General features: G+C 36.6%; 1 protein-coding gene across 3 annotated transcripts in view; it reads right to left on the bottom strand.

Annotated features, from left to right (window-relative positions):
- LOC309630244 (CD302 antigen) overlaps positions 1 to 19,300 on the bottom strand; it is a 131,086-nt gene that overhangs the window by 6,635 nt on the left and 105,151 nt on the right. For 2 of the 3 annotated variants that reach the window (XM_082395227.1, XM_082395225.1), the window contains 3 exons: positions 7,906 to 8,016; positions 1,640 to 1,756; positions 673 to 846 (listed from right to left, as the gene is read on the bottom strand). In XM_082395227.1, the coding sequence (XP_082251353.1) occupies positions 673 to 846; positions 1,640 to 1,756; positions 7,906 to 8,016 (402 nt within the window). The remainder of the gene's footprint in view (positions 1 to 672; positions 847 to 1,639; positions 1,757 to 7,905; positions 8,017 to 19,300) is intronic. The other variant, XM_082395226.1, reaches the window with a different exon arrangement.

Genomic DNA, 19,300 nt, shown 5'->3' with positions numbered 1-19,300 from the left:
GGGAATATTAAGGATGCAATGCGGGAAATGGCTGTTTCTGTCTTGTTTCAAGCAACCCAAAATCGTGTTTTGAAATTTAAATGTCTTTAGTGAGAAAACAGTTCTTTCTAAAACATAAAAGAACAAACTGTCTAATGTTTAACAGTAATATGAAAATATTTTGGGACAGGATAATTTTGTTCATTAGAAAGCATTGTGACGTGTAAGAAGAAAACTTATACTTTAATCCAGAGTAAATTATAAACTGTGATGCAATTTTTCTTGGCCTAATCAAAGATGTCCTTGTACTGAATCAAATTCTTTGTACGCTAACATTAGAATTCCGGAATCAGCCATGATTATTCTTCACCACTTCCACTGTTTAATCAAATCACAAAGAGGCTATGATAATTCCTTTGAACAATGTAAGAAATTTTTGACTTCTTAGAAGCTCTAAGAATAAGCAGATAGAATAAAAGTATTCCTGGTTCACATGATCTGGCCCTACCTCTGAAATGTAATAGGATTACATATTTGACTTCCAAGAGTCTTGGGAGCAAACCAACTCAGTATCTTCTGAAGTCTTACTTCCTCTACATATTGAGTCACACATCACAAAGAAAATTATTTTAAAACCAGCCCTATTTTTCCCCACCTCTCTTAGAATGGAAAAAGGCCTTCAATTATACTTACTAGCTGCTTTACAAAGGGTTCCTTCCACAGAAGAAACTTCACAATTTCCTTTTTTCCAATCACCTGTCTTGGTGTGCAAAAAGGCACAGGTGTCAACTAGATCCTCGCCATCTTCTTGGTCTGACCACTTAACAAATGTCATATTTGATTTGTCAAACCACTTGAAACTGGCATCTGTCAGTTAAGGAAAATTTTTAACATTATGACAGTATAAAATGTGTTAAAAGAAAGTCAAAGAAAAGGGTCTAGCTTTATTTTTTTAAAACTTTTTGGCCACGCCTCATGGCTTGTGGGATCTTAGTTCCCTAACCAGGGATCGAACCCCGGGCCCTCAGCAGTGAAAGCATGGAGTCCTAACCACTGGACCACCAGGGATTTCCTGGGTCTAGTTTTAAAGGTGGGAAGTTACTAAGATATGTCTGGTCTAAACTTTTGATTGTAGGATTTAAATTAGAAGGAGGAATATATCCTGTACACAGGCAAAAGATACTGGTTCAAGAAGGTTCTGAAGAAGATCCCATTTGTGATTAAAAAATATATATAATTTTCCTGAAGAAATAGTCAAGAAAATAGTTAAAATATTAATGGTAACCTTAGTAATTTCATTTCATTTTGAAAATGATTATGTACTTTCTGTTTTCAACAGTGACAATAAATACATTTACATAGTATTACTTGACACTTGTCTATCTTTATCCTATTAATTGTTGACACTAGTACCAATTTTTATTACCCTACCATATTACAGAAATACTGAGTCTAGAACCATATTTTAATCCAGAACATGTGACACACATTGAGCTGCTCAGGGGAAAGCTGTGGTACATGGGTGCATACTGAAAATACAATACCTGGAAACCACAGGAAATACCGAACTACAGAATTGAAGAATCTAAAAGAAAGTTATCAGTTTTACTAACATTAAGAAAAAAATGTAAGAAACAATTTAAGTATAAATATCACTTACCATCTGTGTCAAAAAACATGCCTAATAGGATATCATCTGGGCCTTTCCATTGCTTTTTCAAAGTATCCAGTATAAAAGCATTTTCTTCTTCATTATGTATGCTTATCATGTCTGCTCCTGAAATTATTTTAGGGAGAAGAAGTCAGCATGTTCCCAAAATCAATGAAAATCACATGAAGTATATACAAATTATACATTATTATAATACATTATACTTTTACATCCTTTTAAAAAATTTAGCTTGAAAATGTCATGCACATTTCTGAAGAGACAATATACTCATGAGAAAAGTAAAATGATAATGTGATAAACTGAACAGAATCATACTTTTTATTTCATTCACTTAGGGCTAGTAATCTCGTAAACAACATGGAAAGAAAACATCATGGGAAGGCTGGAGCAGTAGAACACACTTCCTGCATCTCAACTTTTCACTACCCCTTCCTCTAGCAATCACGGCCCCTCCTGCCCTCAGTTCACAATTATAGGGAGGAGTAGCTCTGACCACACTGAGGAGAGCTGAAAACTACCAGGGCAACTTGCCAGAACAGTCCCAAGACCTAGTGAAGTTCAAGTAACAAGCGGTCTCTGACCTGCCTCACTTAACGGGCCACCATGTGCCTGCTGCCTGAAGCCTATGCCTTCCCATATTTTCCTCTGTGGTCACCCTTGGGGAAGTCCTGGTTAGGGAAAGTGATAAAGGAGGTCCTTGGTCCTGTTCTCATTGGACAGCTGATATTTCCTGGTACTGTCTCACCTGGTTTGAGTAAAGAGCAGCAGCCACATAGATTTTATGTCTCACATTTTTTATCCTTTCAATCTATAAGCTACATAGCACCCTACAAAATATTAGCAGTAACTTCATTTTTCCCAGATATATTTAATCTTGTTTCTTAACCCAACAAAGATTCTCTTGCAAGTTAAAAAAATCATTCCACTGTCTAAACTGGATAATACTTAGGAGAAAACGCTAATGGAGTTAGTTTCTCTCATGATAATTGCATGTTTTTGCAAGTGAAGAATGAATGATGACATCAGAGCTTATAGCAACCAGAAATCTGGTGGGGAAGGTACATCTAACCCCTGGGAAAAATACATCCTTTCAGCTGTACTCAGCTAAGTGAGGAATAAACATCAAAATGTTCCTAAGAAACATGACTTTCCAGTCTCAGTAATTTTAGAAGTTAAAATTTTCATAATTTTCCAAGGAGAAGTCATTGATCCTAAACATTTTTAAAGTTATCTTGGAAGCTTTGGGTACTACAACTAATTCAGTTACTACATGGAGAGATGAGGAAGTCTTTCCTATCATTAAATTACATTCTTCCAAAATCATCCTGACTTAACAAAAACTTCCGAAAACTTGAGAATACTGCCTTGGATCAGCGGCTCTCCAACTTTAGTGTGCACCAGAATCACATGGAGGGCTTGTTAAAACAGTGTTGGCTTCTACACCCAGAGCTTCTGATTTAGCTGGAGTAACGTGGGGCCTGAGAATTTACATTCCTAACCAGTTCCCAGGTGACACTGATGCTGCTTGCTGATCCAGGGAACACACTGAGAAATTACAGGAAACTTAAATAATAGGCTGCTGTATTTATGACATCACTCTAAAACCAGTAACTTTCTGGTAATTAACAGATACATGGAGATGAGAAAGAGCCATTAGGTCATGACGTGGTAAGAAAAATTTGTATTAGGCGATTAGTTTCACATCTTTTAAAAGAGGCTTAAAAAATAAATTTAACTACAGGGGAAAAGAAAACTACAGGGCCTAAAATCTCCCCCCAAACCAACCATACTGTTACAGAAGAAAATCAAACTGGGCAGACTAAAGCTCTGTTAAGAATAAAAAATAACAGGCAAACACCTTAATAGAAGAAAAAAAAATTGGTCTCAGACTGTTAAAAAGGCAGTAGACACAGATACAGAAAACAAACCAGTGCTTACCAGTGGGGAGAGGAATGGGGGAAGGGGGCAACATAGGGGTGGGGATTAAGAGGTACTATTATGCATAACATAAGCTACAAGGATATACTGTACAACACTGGAATATAGCCAATATTTTATAGTAACCAAAAATGGAGTAAAACCTTAAAAAATTGTGAATCACTATATTGTTCAATTTGTAACAGTATTGTACATCGATTATACTTCAATTAAAATAAAAAAGACAATTCACCCTCACGAAAGGAAATGTAACACAAGAAGTGTGAAAAATGCAATTTCACTGGTAAAAGAATGAAAATAAGAGTTTCAGACGTGCCGATTAAACAGTGCTGGCTTAGGGTGTAGAAAAATAGGAACTCATAAGTGGTTAGTTGGAGTAAAAATTAGTAAAACCTTTTTGGAGATAATTTGGCAAGATGTCTGCGAGACAATCATTGGCTCTGCTCCTCACATAGGCACAATCACTGATGTTCATCACATTTACAACACTGGAAGATTGGAAATAATTTAATAACCAATATTAGAGGATTAAATCAATTATGGCATATCTATATAGAGGAATAGTGTACAGTTATTAAGAAATATGCATTCTATATTTACTGCCATGGAAAAATATTTTTAAAGGAAAATAGATTATGGAAATATATATGTACATATAGTATATATATGTATACATATATACATGTATATATACATATATATCAAATATTTATTAAAATATATCTGCCTGGGGGGTCGGAAGTCTAGAAGGATACTTACCAAAATGTTAATAGTCATTACATTTCCTTAGGATGGTACAATTTAGGGTAATTTTATTTTTAAAATATTTGCATAAGTGCTCTTCTATATAGTGACTGTGCACTAACCGTGTAATTAAGAACTTCTAAAAGAAAAGAAAAAATAAGACTGACCTTTAAAATACTTAATACTTTAATTCAAAGTTAGAATTCAGCAAGGTTCTCTCTCTCAGTCATAGCTCCATTTTTAAAAATTCTATGATGGTTTTCTTATCAGTTCTAGCTGCTATCACCTCCTGTTAAATGTCATACAGACTTTTAATCTGTTTTACCCTCGTACTTACTTGTACTTAGCTGTGAAATGTAACCAAAATGCCATTTTAGAAAAATCCTCAAGGGAAATATTTAACTAGGTTATAGTTTAGGCTTAGGTGTTCAGAGATGAGATTTTCATTCCTTTCTCTGACCTTGTGTCAGCCAATGGAACCTGAATGATTTTTAACATTGCAATTTAAGTAAATACTGTATAAACGTAATATGTTAGGAAAAAAGACACACTTTAATTTTCTGTAACAAATGATAGCATAACTTCCTGAAGAACACATGTGCTCAAGCAAATTTTTTTTTTTACAATGCATTACCAGTGATGCTACCTGCTGAGATGTAATTTGGGTCTTTAATTCTTTTTATGGCTAGTGACATAGCTCATACACAGATCACAAAAAGGAAAGATTGAAAATATTTATTTGTTCTATTATAATGAAAATATCTAAATCAAAGGTAAATGTTGCAAAATAAGAAAAACTTTAGCCTCTCACAATTATTTTCCTAGATGAACAATAACAGTACCCAAAATAAGTACAAGTAACATCAAGTAAATTAACACAAAGCACTGGGAATATTTCTAAATATAGCTCTCAGCAGTCCAAAAGGTAACAAGTCACCTATTTTCTATACCCCTAATTATAGGTTTAAGATAGGATTTTGTATACCTGTGAAGATTTTATAAATCCAAATGTAAATGTCCAAGTATTCCTTATGCTTTTCCTTTCTTCATATATAGCAAACACTGAATTCATGTCCACCTACTGTTCTAAACCAAAACACTACCCTAGCCAAAAAAAGTAATGGTAATATTAACTAATTTTAGCTAATTTTCTGATTCATCAATGAAATGGATATTTCCAGAGTGGCAGCAAATGTAGAGGATGATCAAATAAATGATGAGATTATCAGAAATGTATGAGAAATTAAAAAAAAATCAAATCAGTAAGACAAACTGAATTTATAAATATTTAACTGGGAAAAAAGACATTTTTCTTTAGACACAAGATAAACTTTATAAGCAAATTTATATACAACGATTTAAAATTCCTAAGTGGCTACTCTACTTGAATAAGTAGAGTTAATGGACTTCAAATAATCAAAAATCAGGCCTCAAAGTTGCTGGGTGTTTTCAATTTCATTTTGCTTCATTTTCTAAAAACAAATTAGCAAATACAATTAACTACACTTTAGTTGTAGAGGAAGTCAGTCAACAAATATTAACTATGCCTCTGTAGAGTATGCAGTTGCTTAACTGCTGAAGATAAGTATTAAAGCTGGACGACGAAATCTGACCTTACGGTTCATACAAGCTAATAGGAGTACAGGAACATGTCTTTTCTTGACTCTGAGCCTCCAATATAATTTGTTTATTGAAATCTGTGTTTATGTCTAAGTATACCTGACATAAATGGTTTTTAAAAAAGAGATAGAAAATAGTTGTGGGGGAAACACCATTTAAAAAAATCTTGTGGACTTCCCTGGTGTCGCAGTGGTTAAGAATCCGCCTGCCAATGCAGGGGACACGGGTTCAAGCCCTGGCCCGGGAAGATCCCACATGCCACGGAGCAACTAAGCCCGTGCGCCACAACTACTGAGCCCATGCGCCACAGCTACTGAAGCCCGTGCACCTGGAGCCCGTGCTCCGCAACAAGAGAAGCCACCGCAAAGGGAAGCCCGCGCACTGCAACGAAGAGTGGCTCCTGCTCACCGCAACTAGAGAAAGCCCACGCGCAGCAAGAGACCCAACACAGCCATACATACATACATACATACATACATACATATATAAATAAAAATCTTGGAAGACCAGCAAAATTCCTATTACTCCATTTCCTTGGAGTGAAACCATATTAGCATGTTGGAAATGTCTTGTTTTCAAAGAGCCAATGTTCAACACCATTTAGCAAGTAAGGAAAATATGTATTGAGTATTACATGGCACTTCACAGGATTTAAAATGGCTATGCCTACATTTATTCCTAAGGAAAACAATATGTACTGAGTAGTACGTGGCACTTCTTAGGATTTAAAACTCCTGTGCTTACATTTATTCCTTCTATAGTAAGTGAGTATGATTTTAATTAAAACAATTTGATATCCTTCCAAAATGTTAATTGGTGGGTTGTCAGAAATTGTGTTTTTTAGATAAAGGGCATTTTTATTTTTATTTTTTATTTATGTATTTTTTGGCCGTGCCCTGCGGCATGCGGGATCTTAGTTCCCCAGTCAGGGATGGAACCCATGCCCCCGGCATTGGGAGCGCAGAGTCTTAACCACTGGACATCCAGGGAAGTCCCAGTAAAGCACATTTTTAAATGCTGGTGTTATGAATATGTTTAAGAGAAAATTTAATGAAATAAGAGATTTTTAGATCTCACACAATAATAAAAAGTACCTTTAAATAATCAAGGACTCTCATCTCACCATCATAGATATCTCAGTTGAAAAACATGCTAACTCACACCATCGTTTTAGTTTGAGCTGACAAGTATCACAATAAGAGGCTTAACAACAAGGATGCACTTTGGGCCAAACAGCCAAATATATAAAGAGCACCCAAGCACACCTTTTTTAAAATGACATTTTTATTTAAAAGATTTCAAAATGTGAAGTTATATTTCCCAGAGAATACTGAGCATATCATGTAGCAAATACACAGCCTTTTTTTCATTTTTATTTAACGGTATGCTTCTTTACCACAGTCTCACGTCACAGTCCCATGTAATCTAACTTCTGCCCCCACTGCATGCCTGAAACAGTAGTTTCAGGGCAGAATAAGAGTGATTAAGAACGCTGGTCCTAAAATCAGACAGTCCCTGGTTTGAATCCTGGCTCTGCCAATTATTTCCTGTGTGACCTTTAACAAATAACTGAACTAGTTTTATTCTCTTGATAAAAGGAGGCTAATAATAAACTACCTGATAGGTTTGCTGTAATAATTAAAGCCAGTTAAAGTATATTAGTATATTATGTGCGTAAGAACAGTGCCTGACACAGAGTACTTACATTAAATACACCCTGCTCTTGCTAAGGTTCTGTCACTCTGCTTTGGGCAGTGTGGTCCAACAACTGTCTTCCAGCTCAAGGGTATAGCCCAATTGCACTGCTTGTGTCTTGTGTATTACAGAATAAAAGCTGTCCATTTATTACAAGGACCAAGGTGAAAGTGAGATACAACAAAACTATTTTTTAAAGAAATTAGTGAACACTCTTTACTGAGCTGTGAAAAAACAAAATAGAATAAGCTCCTTACCATGGTCAGTACACTGATTTCTGGCATCCTCTATGCTTTCTACTTTGATGGCTTCTTGAAGAAAAATGTAACAACTGTCTTGGAACTGAACCCAGGTGGATGAAGGGCAGTCTATGTGGAAAAAGAGATACGCTATTAAATAACTTTAATTTCATGAATTCCTAAAGATAAAGATATTAGATATTAAATTTTCACAGAAAAAAAAGAATGGCAATTTCCCTTGTTAACTTAGCCATAAGGCTCTTGGTCTTTGTTAAAATAAGAAATTGACAAAAAAAAAAAAAAAGAAATTGACTAGTGTGATAGGAATTTATTTTTCACCATTGTACATGTGAGAAAAGGAAAATGCGCCACTGATTCCCTTCTGATTTGACAGAGCAAAGTTACAAGTCTTTAGGTGTTTAATAGTTCAGACATGTAAATTATAGCATATTACATATGCTAATAACCAAGGCAATAAACTATCAAGGAAGACAACCAATCAGAATTACAAGTTTTCTTTCAAGGTTATTTTTGCAGTATATAGTAACAATTCAATTTCAAAAGTCTTAAGAGTCTTACAAGATCTTTTGTTCAAAATATACTTTCAAGAACAGAGAAGAAAAGAAGTTGCTAGATTATGAATATTCAGACAAGTTTTCCTATTGCACAAGAAAACAAGATTGATGTTTTTATGAATATTTTAATTTAACTCTTCATCAAAGCAGATTCTTTGAACTAGTTTTATGAAACAGAACCATACTTCTTCCTCTATTGCTGTAGAGGGTCATCTCCTTCATCTCTATCTTCTGGTGTTATTCATTATAAAGATGTGTATTTTTCAGCCTTGGCTCTGGAATTTCATTAGTTAGCATTAGAAGCAAAAGTAGGCCTGTTAAGACCTTGATTTCACTGGCCAGAATGGAGAAAGGATGTGAAGATTTTACTGAATTCCAGTGAATAAAGGAACATTAAGGCATTAACCTTCCATATTCTCTTAGGTCTGTATAGGGAAAATCACTTTTTACCTGGTTTTATTTTTGCGGGATCTCAGTTCCTCGACCAGGGATTGAACCCAGACCACAGCAGTGAAATCACCAAATCCTAACCACTAGACCTAGCACCTTGGAACTCCCTGAATTACAATTTTAATATAAACAAGTAGAAGAATGGCTTACTACAAAGATCAGAATTGAACAATCAGCTATGTTAGTCTAAATTCAACAACCTCCATTTCACTAAGCTCAGAATATGGCAGAGCCCATTCCTTGTCTCCAGTACTTGACCTCAGCTTCTTATACAGCACAGACTACAGGCCACCAAGCTACACTATCTCCCAGGCTTCTGGTGGCTTCTGGATAATGAAGTGTAAGCAGAAGTGAAATGTGTAAAAATATACCTTTAAAAGCAAAGAGTGTGCTCCCTGGACCACATTTCCTCTTTCCCACTGGCTAAAATGTAGCTAGCCATCCTCAATCAATCAATCAATCAATCAATCGTGTAAACAATGGAAACAGCCTAGGAATAACAGCAACAAGATAGAAGGATCCTAAGTGAAGCCAACATATCACGCTCAGGTTTTAAAGAGAGAGAAAATAAACTTCGACCTTGTTAAGCCATTGTTAATTCAGGTCATTGTTATAGCAGCTGAATCAATAACCTAATTAATACAATGGGCTACTTAAAATTATCTCAATTTGTGAGTCAGGAGTTTTTCTCTGGCCTCATACTGCTACATTTAGTCATTAAACCATCCAAGATGTACTAGCTGAGGGTAGGCATCCCAAGATACAATTTATTTTGTATATAGGTTCCATTTTTTTTTTTTCCTTCCTGCTGTTTATAAATTCTTGTCTTACACGTGTGACTACCTTGGTTTGAACTCCGGCAGGAATCTAGAACTTTCCCATTATGGTGGCTTAAAGTTGGATAGGGATGTTTTAACAACAAGCACTTTGCTTTGGGAAAATGCTCACAATAAACCATTAATTTTTAAAAATCTCACTATAAAAATATATCTGCAGTATGATTCCAATGTTTAAAAAGCAAGGAAGTCTAAAATATCATGTATCACTTACACGTGGAATCTAAAAAAAGGGTACAAATGAACTTATCTACACAGCAAATAGAGTTACAGATGTAGAAAATAAACTTACGGTTACCAGGGGGTAATGGGGGGGAGGGATAAACTGGAAGATTGGGATTGATATATATACACTACTATATATAAAACAGATAACTAATAAGGACCTACTGTATAACACAGGGGACTCTACTCAATACTCTGTAATGGCCTATATGGGAAAAGAATCGAAAAAAGAGTGGATATATGTATATGTATAACTGATTCACTTTGCTGTACACCTGAAACTAACATAACTAACAAACTAACAACATTGTAAATCAACTATACTCCAATAAAGATTAAAAAAATAATAAAGTAAAATTAAATTTTAAAAAAGCAAGGAAATCTAGAAAAGTTCAGGAATTGGAAAGGCATTTTATAGGAAGAAGGCTCAGGAAGGGCCTGAAAACAAGGTGCTTGGTTGAAAGTCTGTATGTGGAGCAGACCCTTAGATCCTAGTACAAGGTGCCTAGTACAAGGAAGGTGCTCAAAACATTGTAGCTTTTATTAATTCTACCATCCTCGGCACCCTTCTCTAGAGTCAGTGACCTCTCTGAAAATAGGGGCTGGGCCTTATTTTTGAATCCCGAACACCTCAGATAGCTCCTTGGACTATAATAGGGACCAAAATATTTTGCCAAATGAATGAATGAATCCTATCTCCTCTTCATCCTTAAATGGCTTAATTTATCATCCCTTCAGCATCCTCAAACACTCCCTTTGCAGTGTATTCATCTTTTCCTTCTAGAAGCATGCTGTTTCTTATACCCTGGAATAGAACTAGATTGACCTTGCTGCCAATTCTAACACCATTACTGGTACAGTTGGCCCTTGGTATCTGCGGATGTGGAACCCTCGGATACAGAGGACAGACTGTACTACACCACTTTATATAAGGTACTTGAGCATCCTCGGATTTTGATATCCACAGAGGGTCCTGGTACCAGTCCCCTGCAGATACCGAGAGACTATACTTTTTAAAAATTAAACTTTTTACTGAAATACAATATACAATGTGCAAATCATACATACCCATCTTAGTGAATCTGCATAGAATGAACATACCCATGTAATCATCGGTGAGATGAAGAAACAGACCATTAACCAAACCCGTTTGGTCCACTCACTTCCAAAGGTAATCACGCCTAACTTCTAACACCACAGATTAGTTCTGTCTGTTTTTGAACTCTATAGTAATGAACACATACAGTATGTACTCTTTTGTGTCTGGCTTCTTTTGATAAACATTACTTTTATGAGATTTATTTATGTTGTAGCATGTAGCTGTAGGTTCTTTCCCATTGCTATATAGTATTGTATGAATTTATTCATTCTGTTGATGAATGTTTGGGTAGTTTCTAGTTCGTGGCCATGACAATATATAATGCTATAAATATCCTCTGCACATGTTTTGGTGCACATATGCATGCTTTCTTGCGGGTATATTTCTAGAAGTAGATGGCTGGGCCATAGAGTGTACATGTGTCCAGCTTTGGCAGATACTGCCAAACACTCTTCCAAAGTGGTTATAATCCTTTTAAACAAGTAGGTTTAAAAAAAAAAAAACCCAGTTTGATAATCTTTGTCTTTTGAGTATTTCCATTAATATTTAACATAGTTATTGATGTATTTGAGTTTATATCTACCATCTTACTATTCATTTTCTATTTGTCCTACCTGTTTTATGTTTTTTTTCCCTTTGTTGTCTTCTTTTTGGATTATTAAACAATTTTATATTCCATTTTTCTTTTAGCTTATTAATTACACATTCTTTAATTTTATTTCTATAGTGGGTACCCTGAAAATTACAGCATGCAACCTTGATTTATTAGTACCTAAGATAAATTAGTACTTTTACCATTTCCTAGACAACACTACGATCTTACAGTAATTTAACTTCTCTTCCTTTGTGTTATTGTTGTATTACTATTTTGCATGGTCAATGTTCATTTAGTTTTAAACACATATGTACCTTCTCTGTTGCTTTTCATTCCTTCTTACATTTCTGTATTACTAATTGTAATAATTTTGTTTGCCTGAATAAACCCCTTTAATGGTAGGTCTACTACAAATTCCCTCAATTCTTGATTTTCTGTAAATGTCTTTATACTGCCTTCCTGTTTGAAGGATATTTTTGCAAATACAAAATTCTAGAACGGCAGCTTATCTTTCATTGAAGATGTATATAATTTTACTGTTTTGGCTTCCATCATTCCTATTGAGAAATCAGGTACTAGTCTGATTGTTACTCTTTTATGGCTGCTTTCAAGATTTTCTTTGTCTTTGGTTTTTAGTAGTTTGACAGTGGTATGCCTAGTATTTTTTTAAATCCTGGTGATAATATAATGCAATTATTGAATCTGTGGGTTTATTTTCACTGTTCACTTTTGGAAAGTTCTTGGCCATCATCACTTCAAATACTGCTTCTCCTCCATTTTCTTTCTCCTCCCTTTCTGGGACTCAAAATACATATATGTTAGATTTCTCACCATGTCCAATATGTTCACTTTGCTCTTTTCTATTTTTAATACTTTTGGCTCTCCATATCATAATCTTGTTTTTTCTGGTTTACTAATATACTCTTCAGTTTTAACAAATCTCCTATTAAACCCATCTACTGAGTTCATAATGTCAGCTATTTTTCAGTTATAGAATTTCAGCTTGTCTGTATTTTTATGGATTCTGAGTCTCTGGTGAAATTCTCAACCTTATAAAGATTCTTGAACTTATTACAATTATTTTACTTTTTATTTCTTTAATTTTTATTTTATTATTTATTTGATTGCACAGGCGGGCTCCTTAGTTGTGGCTCATGGGCTCCTTAGTTGCAGCTCGCTGGCTCCTTAGTTGCAGCATGCGAACTCTTAGTTGCAGCATGCATGTGGGATCTAGTTCCCTGACCAGGGATCGAACCCCGGGCTCCTGCATTGGGAGCGTGTAGTTTTAACCACTGTGCCACCAGGGCAGTCCCTATTACGATTATTTTAAAGTCCATTTTTGAAAACTCTAATTTCTGGGTCACCTGTTGGTCTGTTTTTATTTTCCCCGCTTTGGCCTGTTTCTTATTATGCCTGGTAGTTTTTCGGGTTTTTTTTTTTTTTTTTTTGATATCAAATACCAGATACTGTGCAGGAAAAATTGCACAGTATCTGGTATTTAATATTTAAAATTAAAAAAATTGCAGAGGCTCTAGAGGATGTCATTCTCCCCTAGAAAGGATTCTGGTAGGCATCTGGAGTATTGAAGGTTATCTTCATACAATCAAGGGTGGAGTCCACCTGAGGGGGATGTTACAGCCTTTGTGAGGCCCAATATCCATGGATTCCAACTGAAAGCCTGGATATTAGCTAAAGTTCCTCCTCTTTGGCAAGTAAAAACTCAAATTTTTGTCTCCTTAACACCATGAGAATGCCAAAAACTATGCTCTGCTTTTAGCTGCTTAAAATTTGGGCAACTCTCCTAAAGGGAAAAGTAGTGCACAGAATATTGGGCTCGCATCAACAAGCTGCCTTAGCAGCTCTCTGATGCCTGCAAAAACCATTATTATGGAATTTTATTTAGATTTTCTAGTTGTTCTTAGTGGGAGCGTTAGTATCCCACTCCACTATAGCCAGAAGCAGAATTCCCTCTTTCACACTTTTAAGCAAGTTATCGATAAGTGCTACCATCATCCATCCAACAATCGTTTGCTGAGCAACTCCCACGTGTCAGATACAACGGTCAGTGCTAAGGGGTAAGGATAAAAGGATTTAAGGGGAATGGGTCCTACACTTGAAGTGCTCAGTCTGACAGGAGAGTCAGACACATATAAATAACAAAGGTGTGAGAGGTTAAATGCTATAAGACTATAGATGAAAAAGTAATAACTTGTAGAGTAAGGAACCATTTCAAAAAGGAGACAATATTTGAGCTGCAGTTCGCAGGACAAATGAGTTTACCATGTGGAAAAGGAAAAAGAAAAAGAAATCCCAGGCAGAGGGAACACCATAAAAAGCACAGTGACAGGCACCTAGTAAGGAGTCAAATATTTGTTGAATGGGTGAACTAAGCAGGTCTCTCCCTCCCCACACTCCTCCCACCAGATGTTTTATGTATTAAGATGTGATAGAGAAAAAAAAAGCAATCATTTCCAGAATGAAACTCAAATTGAAAGTCACAAGGGCACATACTCTGAATTGCAAACTTGGACTTGTTTTTCTTCTCCTATTTTCTTCTGGTTCCCTTTGTTGCTTTTTCTTTAGCCTTATGGAATTAAAAAAAAAGGAAATGGAAACAGACTCCATTACCACGTTTAAGGACACCTGAAACACCTTTATAAAGTGAAACACTGGAAGTCTTGAACCACGGGTTAAGAAATGCTCTCTTGTAGCATTTCTAGTCAAAACTATACATAGGATTTTGTACTGACAATAAATAACTCAAGAATATAAAAAAATCATTTTTGAAATACTGTTTAAATGGAATAAAGCATGTCTATTAAGTATACAAAAATATAATCAACACCAAGTGAAGTGAAATTTATAAATTATTTCTTTGTACACTTGTAGCTCTTAGGCTTTATAATTACAATGAACTCTGATCTCCAAACCATCTATAAAGTATATTCTTTTTTTCAGTAGCAGCTCATGTGTCAATTCTCCATGAAGTGTCCAACCCTCACCTTCCCATAACCTCTGATCCCTCTGAACTTCTACAGGACTTTGCACTATACAACATGTGAGAGGCCTTTTCTGGTTATAAAGACTAAAGACTTGTTCGGGTTACCCCAAATAATAGAGATACTTTGCAAGGATACATGGGGTAATAAGAAATCTGAGGATACTATCCCAGCAAATAGGCCTCCTAGGGTTCTTATATACCAGGTACCCACTAGGTACCCCTACCTAGCTTAGAGTAGTCAGCATCCGATATAGGAAATTATCCTTATTTTGATTAGTTATGGCTCGGATGGGGAGCATAATATGGCACAAACCATGGCCCTACGCATAAGAACCGTAGGAAGCCATTCTTGGAAAAGGGGCTGTGTTATCCTTTGATGACCAGCACACATTCATGTGCACTGATAAATCCTGCTCTTCGGTATGGTAGTTATCTGATACTTATCCTGTTTTCCCAATTGGACTGTTAACTGCATGACAACAGAGATCATATCTTAAACCTAACTTGTACCCCCAATAATAACTATGATAGAGTTTTGTACATAACACAGATAGCCTGCAGAGAAATGGGACAGTGCAGGGTTCTGATTAAGCACATTAAGCTATGGAGAAAAGTCTGGCTCTGACTACATGACCTCGGGTATGTTACTTAACTGTGCTCCAATTTCCCTATTTGTAAAATGGGGACGATAACAGTACCTATCTCAGGGAGTTGTTGTGAGAAAATTGTTTTAGGTGCTAGGGATTCCACAGTGAACAAAAAGGAACAAAAATCCTGCCATCCTGGAGCTTATATTCTAGTTGAGGCAGATACATAAAGGCAAGATAAATAGGTAAAATAATATGTTAGATGGTATTTTATTTAGATAGTACATTAGCAATCTATTGCTATGTAACAAATTAGCAACTTAAAACAATAAAAACCTTTATTATCTCACACAATTTCTCTGCATCAGGAATTCAGAAGCAGCTGCTTAGCTGGGTGATTTTGGCTTGGCATCTCTCATAAAGTTTCAGTCAGGGCTGCATCTATCTCAAAAGTGAACTGGGGCTGGAGGATCAGCCACCAAGTGAGTAGGAGCTGGCGGTGGGTAGGAGGCCTCAGTTCCTCACCATGTGGACTTCTCCACAGGGCTGCTCAAGGGTCCTTATGACATGGCAGGTGGCTTCCCTAAGAGTAAGTGATTCAAATGAGAACAGGGTAGAAGTGCAATGTCTTTTACAATCCAGCCTTGGGAGCCACTCTCCATTATTTCCAGTGTCCTGTTGGTTATACAGGATACAGGTCAGCCCTATTCAGTGAAGAGTATGAATACCAGGAGGCAAGAATCTTTGGGGCCATCTTGGAGGCTAGCAACCACAGATAAGAGATGCCAGGTCCTGACTGTAGGGTGGGGGCTGGGGTTGAAGTTGTAGAAAGGTGTCCAAGGAAGACGTCATTCTAAAGGTGACATATACAAAAAGAGATCTGAAGGAGCTGAAGGAAAAGAGCCAAGTGCTTATCTAGGTCACACAGGCCTCTGAGATGGGAGTGAGTGTGATGATAATGATAACTGACGAAGACCCTTGTTGAATAATTCAATAAGCAATATGTGATAAGACAAGAAAAAGCCCCAAAACCCAAAAATAAAAACAGAAAGCTATAGGCAGAAAAGCAGAAAACAAACTGTTAACTTCATATCCTTACAACTTTCAACTGTCTTTTCCTTAGGCTCATGTCAGCATTAGCAAGTAACTCCAGTTAATGTAGCACTGAACCCTCCTTCTCGTGCTACCAGTCAGAGTGTGTGCCCCAGAAGCAAGCTTTAAGCACTACTCAAGACATATATTTTTACTTTGGAAGAAGAGTGTTCCAACAGAGGCTGATACCTCTTGTGAGGGAACCTACTGATGTTCACGCACTTCGTGAGCAGAAAGGCTAAACTAAGTCTTTTTCAATGCTAAGTATCTTGGCTATAATCCTGTTACAATGAAAAACCTGTCTCCCCAAAATACTGCCATAAGTTTTCAATTACGGGTTCTGTAATGTTTTCTAGAAAATATATTTCAAGAAATATCCTTGGGTCAAAAAAAAAAAAAAATCCTGCCCACAATGCTCTCTCCAAAGTGCTTTTCTGTTACTCTTGCTTCTTCACAGCTGCTGAAAGATAGGTTGTTATTAATAACGCACCTAAATGACTCTTCATGGATTGTATAATTTTATAATTCTATCGGTTTAATATGTACAGAAATTTAGGAGCCTGGTGAAAATTTTAAAAGCTTGTACTTAACTCCAGAAGTTTCCAAATAGATCCTCCGCTTAAAATTATCATGTGCTAAAAGACTAAAATGGCAGAGCCACAAGAATGTTTTGCATTACCAGTCAGCTCTAATGGAACTCTCTGTTCCCTTGTAATTAGTTTTTTTAAAGAACCAGGCACAGAATAAGAGGAAGTGATCCTTGGGACAGACTTGTTCTGACTGTTAACAAAGGAGGCAAGACTGTACTTTTTTTTCCTTGTCAATAGTAAGACCTTTGCCCCTCTCCCATTAGACATGAGTCAGCCACTTACCTTCCACAAGGGCAGAGGAAGAGGAAGAAAGAGGCGCTGGTTATTACCTTTATTAAGTATGGGGGAGGACATGGTGTTCCAGGCCCCTGACAATCCGGAGGGCCTGGGCTGCAACATATCCCTGAACTGTAAGGAAATTCGGCCACTCTGACACTCCGTCCCCTCTCCACGCTACCCAACCTAGCTTCCATGATGTCCACCCCCATCTTCTCCCTTCACGTCCCTTCTCAGAAAAGCTGTCATGACTTTTATTCATAGAATGAGGGTGCCAGTGTTTCTCTGCACCTTTCTTACTGGGCAACACTGGTCCATTTTCTTATAGATGCAATCTCAAGATTTGTCCTCAAAATCTAAAATAATCTTAAATACTTGATATGTATAATAAAAAATTGTGGACAGCAACCCCGTTGCAAAACTAATTTTCAACACGTGAGCACATTTCTAAAAGCTTCTCAACAATGAAAGAAGTCCTGAAATAATACCTAATTACTATTTCACTTTTTCATTGGAAGACAAACACTAACATTTCAAAATTTACAATCTGAAATAATTTCCCCCGAAACATCACTGTGTCATTCACAAGGGCCAGAAAAAGTCACATCAATAGATTAAGGTGATTTAATGCTTTGAATTCAATTATGAGATGAGTTCATGGGCAGAAGTAAAAATAATTTGAAGGAAATTGCAATCCCATTATCGCCCCCTACTTCTTAAATCATTCATCTAAATTTTTTGTCCTTTTATTATAAATTAGAATAAAGTACAGAGACACTTTTCAAAACGAAACAAAACAAAAAATCCACAAGATAGTAAAGTTTCTGCTCTTACGGAGCTCCCTTGGTAAGGGGAGCGAAAAGCAAGAAGACAGTGAAAAAACGAGATTGATTCCGAGAGAATTCAGTGCTCTGAAGAAGGGAAAACACGGGGATGTGATAGAGAAGGTGGCATATGAACAGAGGTCTGAACGATATGGGAGGGGGCAGCCATGCCAAGGACTGGGGAAGGGGAGGGGGGTCTGGGCAGAAGAGCCAGGAGGTGGCTGAGTCCCCCAGAGGTCAGTGTGGATAAACAGTGAATAGCAGGAAGGGCGGTAAGAGGTGGTGTCAGGGAAGGAGGCAGAGTATTGTAGGCTATGGCAACTCAAAGTTAGTAACAACACAGTGACCATAGAATGGGGTTTCCTCTAACACGCTTGTGTTCACTTATATTCACGCTGCCCACAGGAAACCAATGACCCAGGAAACATACCGATCATGTACTATGTACAAAAAGTGCCGTTACAGAAGAACTTTTTCAAAGGGATGCCATGGAACCTTACTCAGGTATTTTTTGTTCACTGTGATTCTTCAAGATAATATCTAAGAACAACACAAGATCATTTACACTAATAAACTCCAAAATAACAGAGAACAATAACAATAATTTCCATTTCAATATTACATTTATACTTTATGCAACACCCTAGGAGCTCTTCTGTTAAGACCTTGCCATTCAGCAAATTCCATGAGAACCTTGAAAAGCTCTTTCTTTACTTAGTTCTAAGCCAAATGTGATTCCTGATCTTGTCTGGATAGATTTGTGAAGTATGATAATCAAACACATAGTTTTTCAGCCTTGTGTTATCAACATGTATGGGAATGTGCTCAGTAACCATACACATCAACAGACATAAAGTGGCACTCGTGACATAATTTTCTATTTGCAATAATTACCCTTCATTTCGTATGAAGAGAACAAAGGAAAACCAAGATTCACCATGCCTGGAATAGGTGCTAGACATGGAGTTCTCACTGAAGGCTCACTACAGCTCTATGGGTATTATCTCCATTTTACTGAAGTGCAATGAGTTGCACAATTCGATCAAGGCCACAGAGTCTGTACCTAACTCCAAAGCTCATGCTCCTTCTAAATTAATCCTTCAAACCTCCTGAGAGAAGCTGATTAATTAATAGCAATCATTTATTCGACAGGCACTTCTTCAGCTCTTGAAAAGTCTATTTAACCATACTGGACTTATAAAAGGAAAAAGAACAAAACTTTCCAAAGATAGTTTTGAGACAGGCTGGGACCTGGGACCCTTT

The sequence above is a fragment of the Balaenoptera borealis genome (genome assembly GCF_965194805.1).
Source record: "Balaenoptera borealis genome assembly, chromosome: 6".
NCBI classification, from domain to species: Eukaryota; Metazoa; Chordata; class Mammalia; order Artiodactyla; family Balaenopteridae; genus Balaenoptera; species Balaenoptera borealis.
This window is presented reverse-complemented; position numbering and strand designations above follow the sequence as displayed.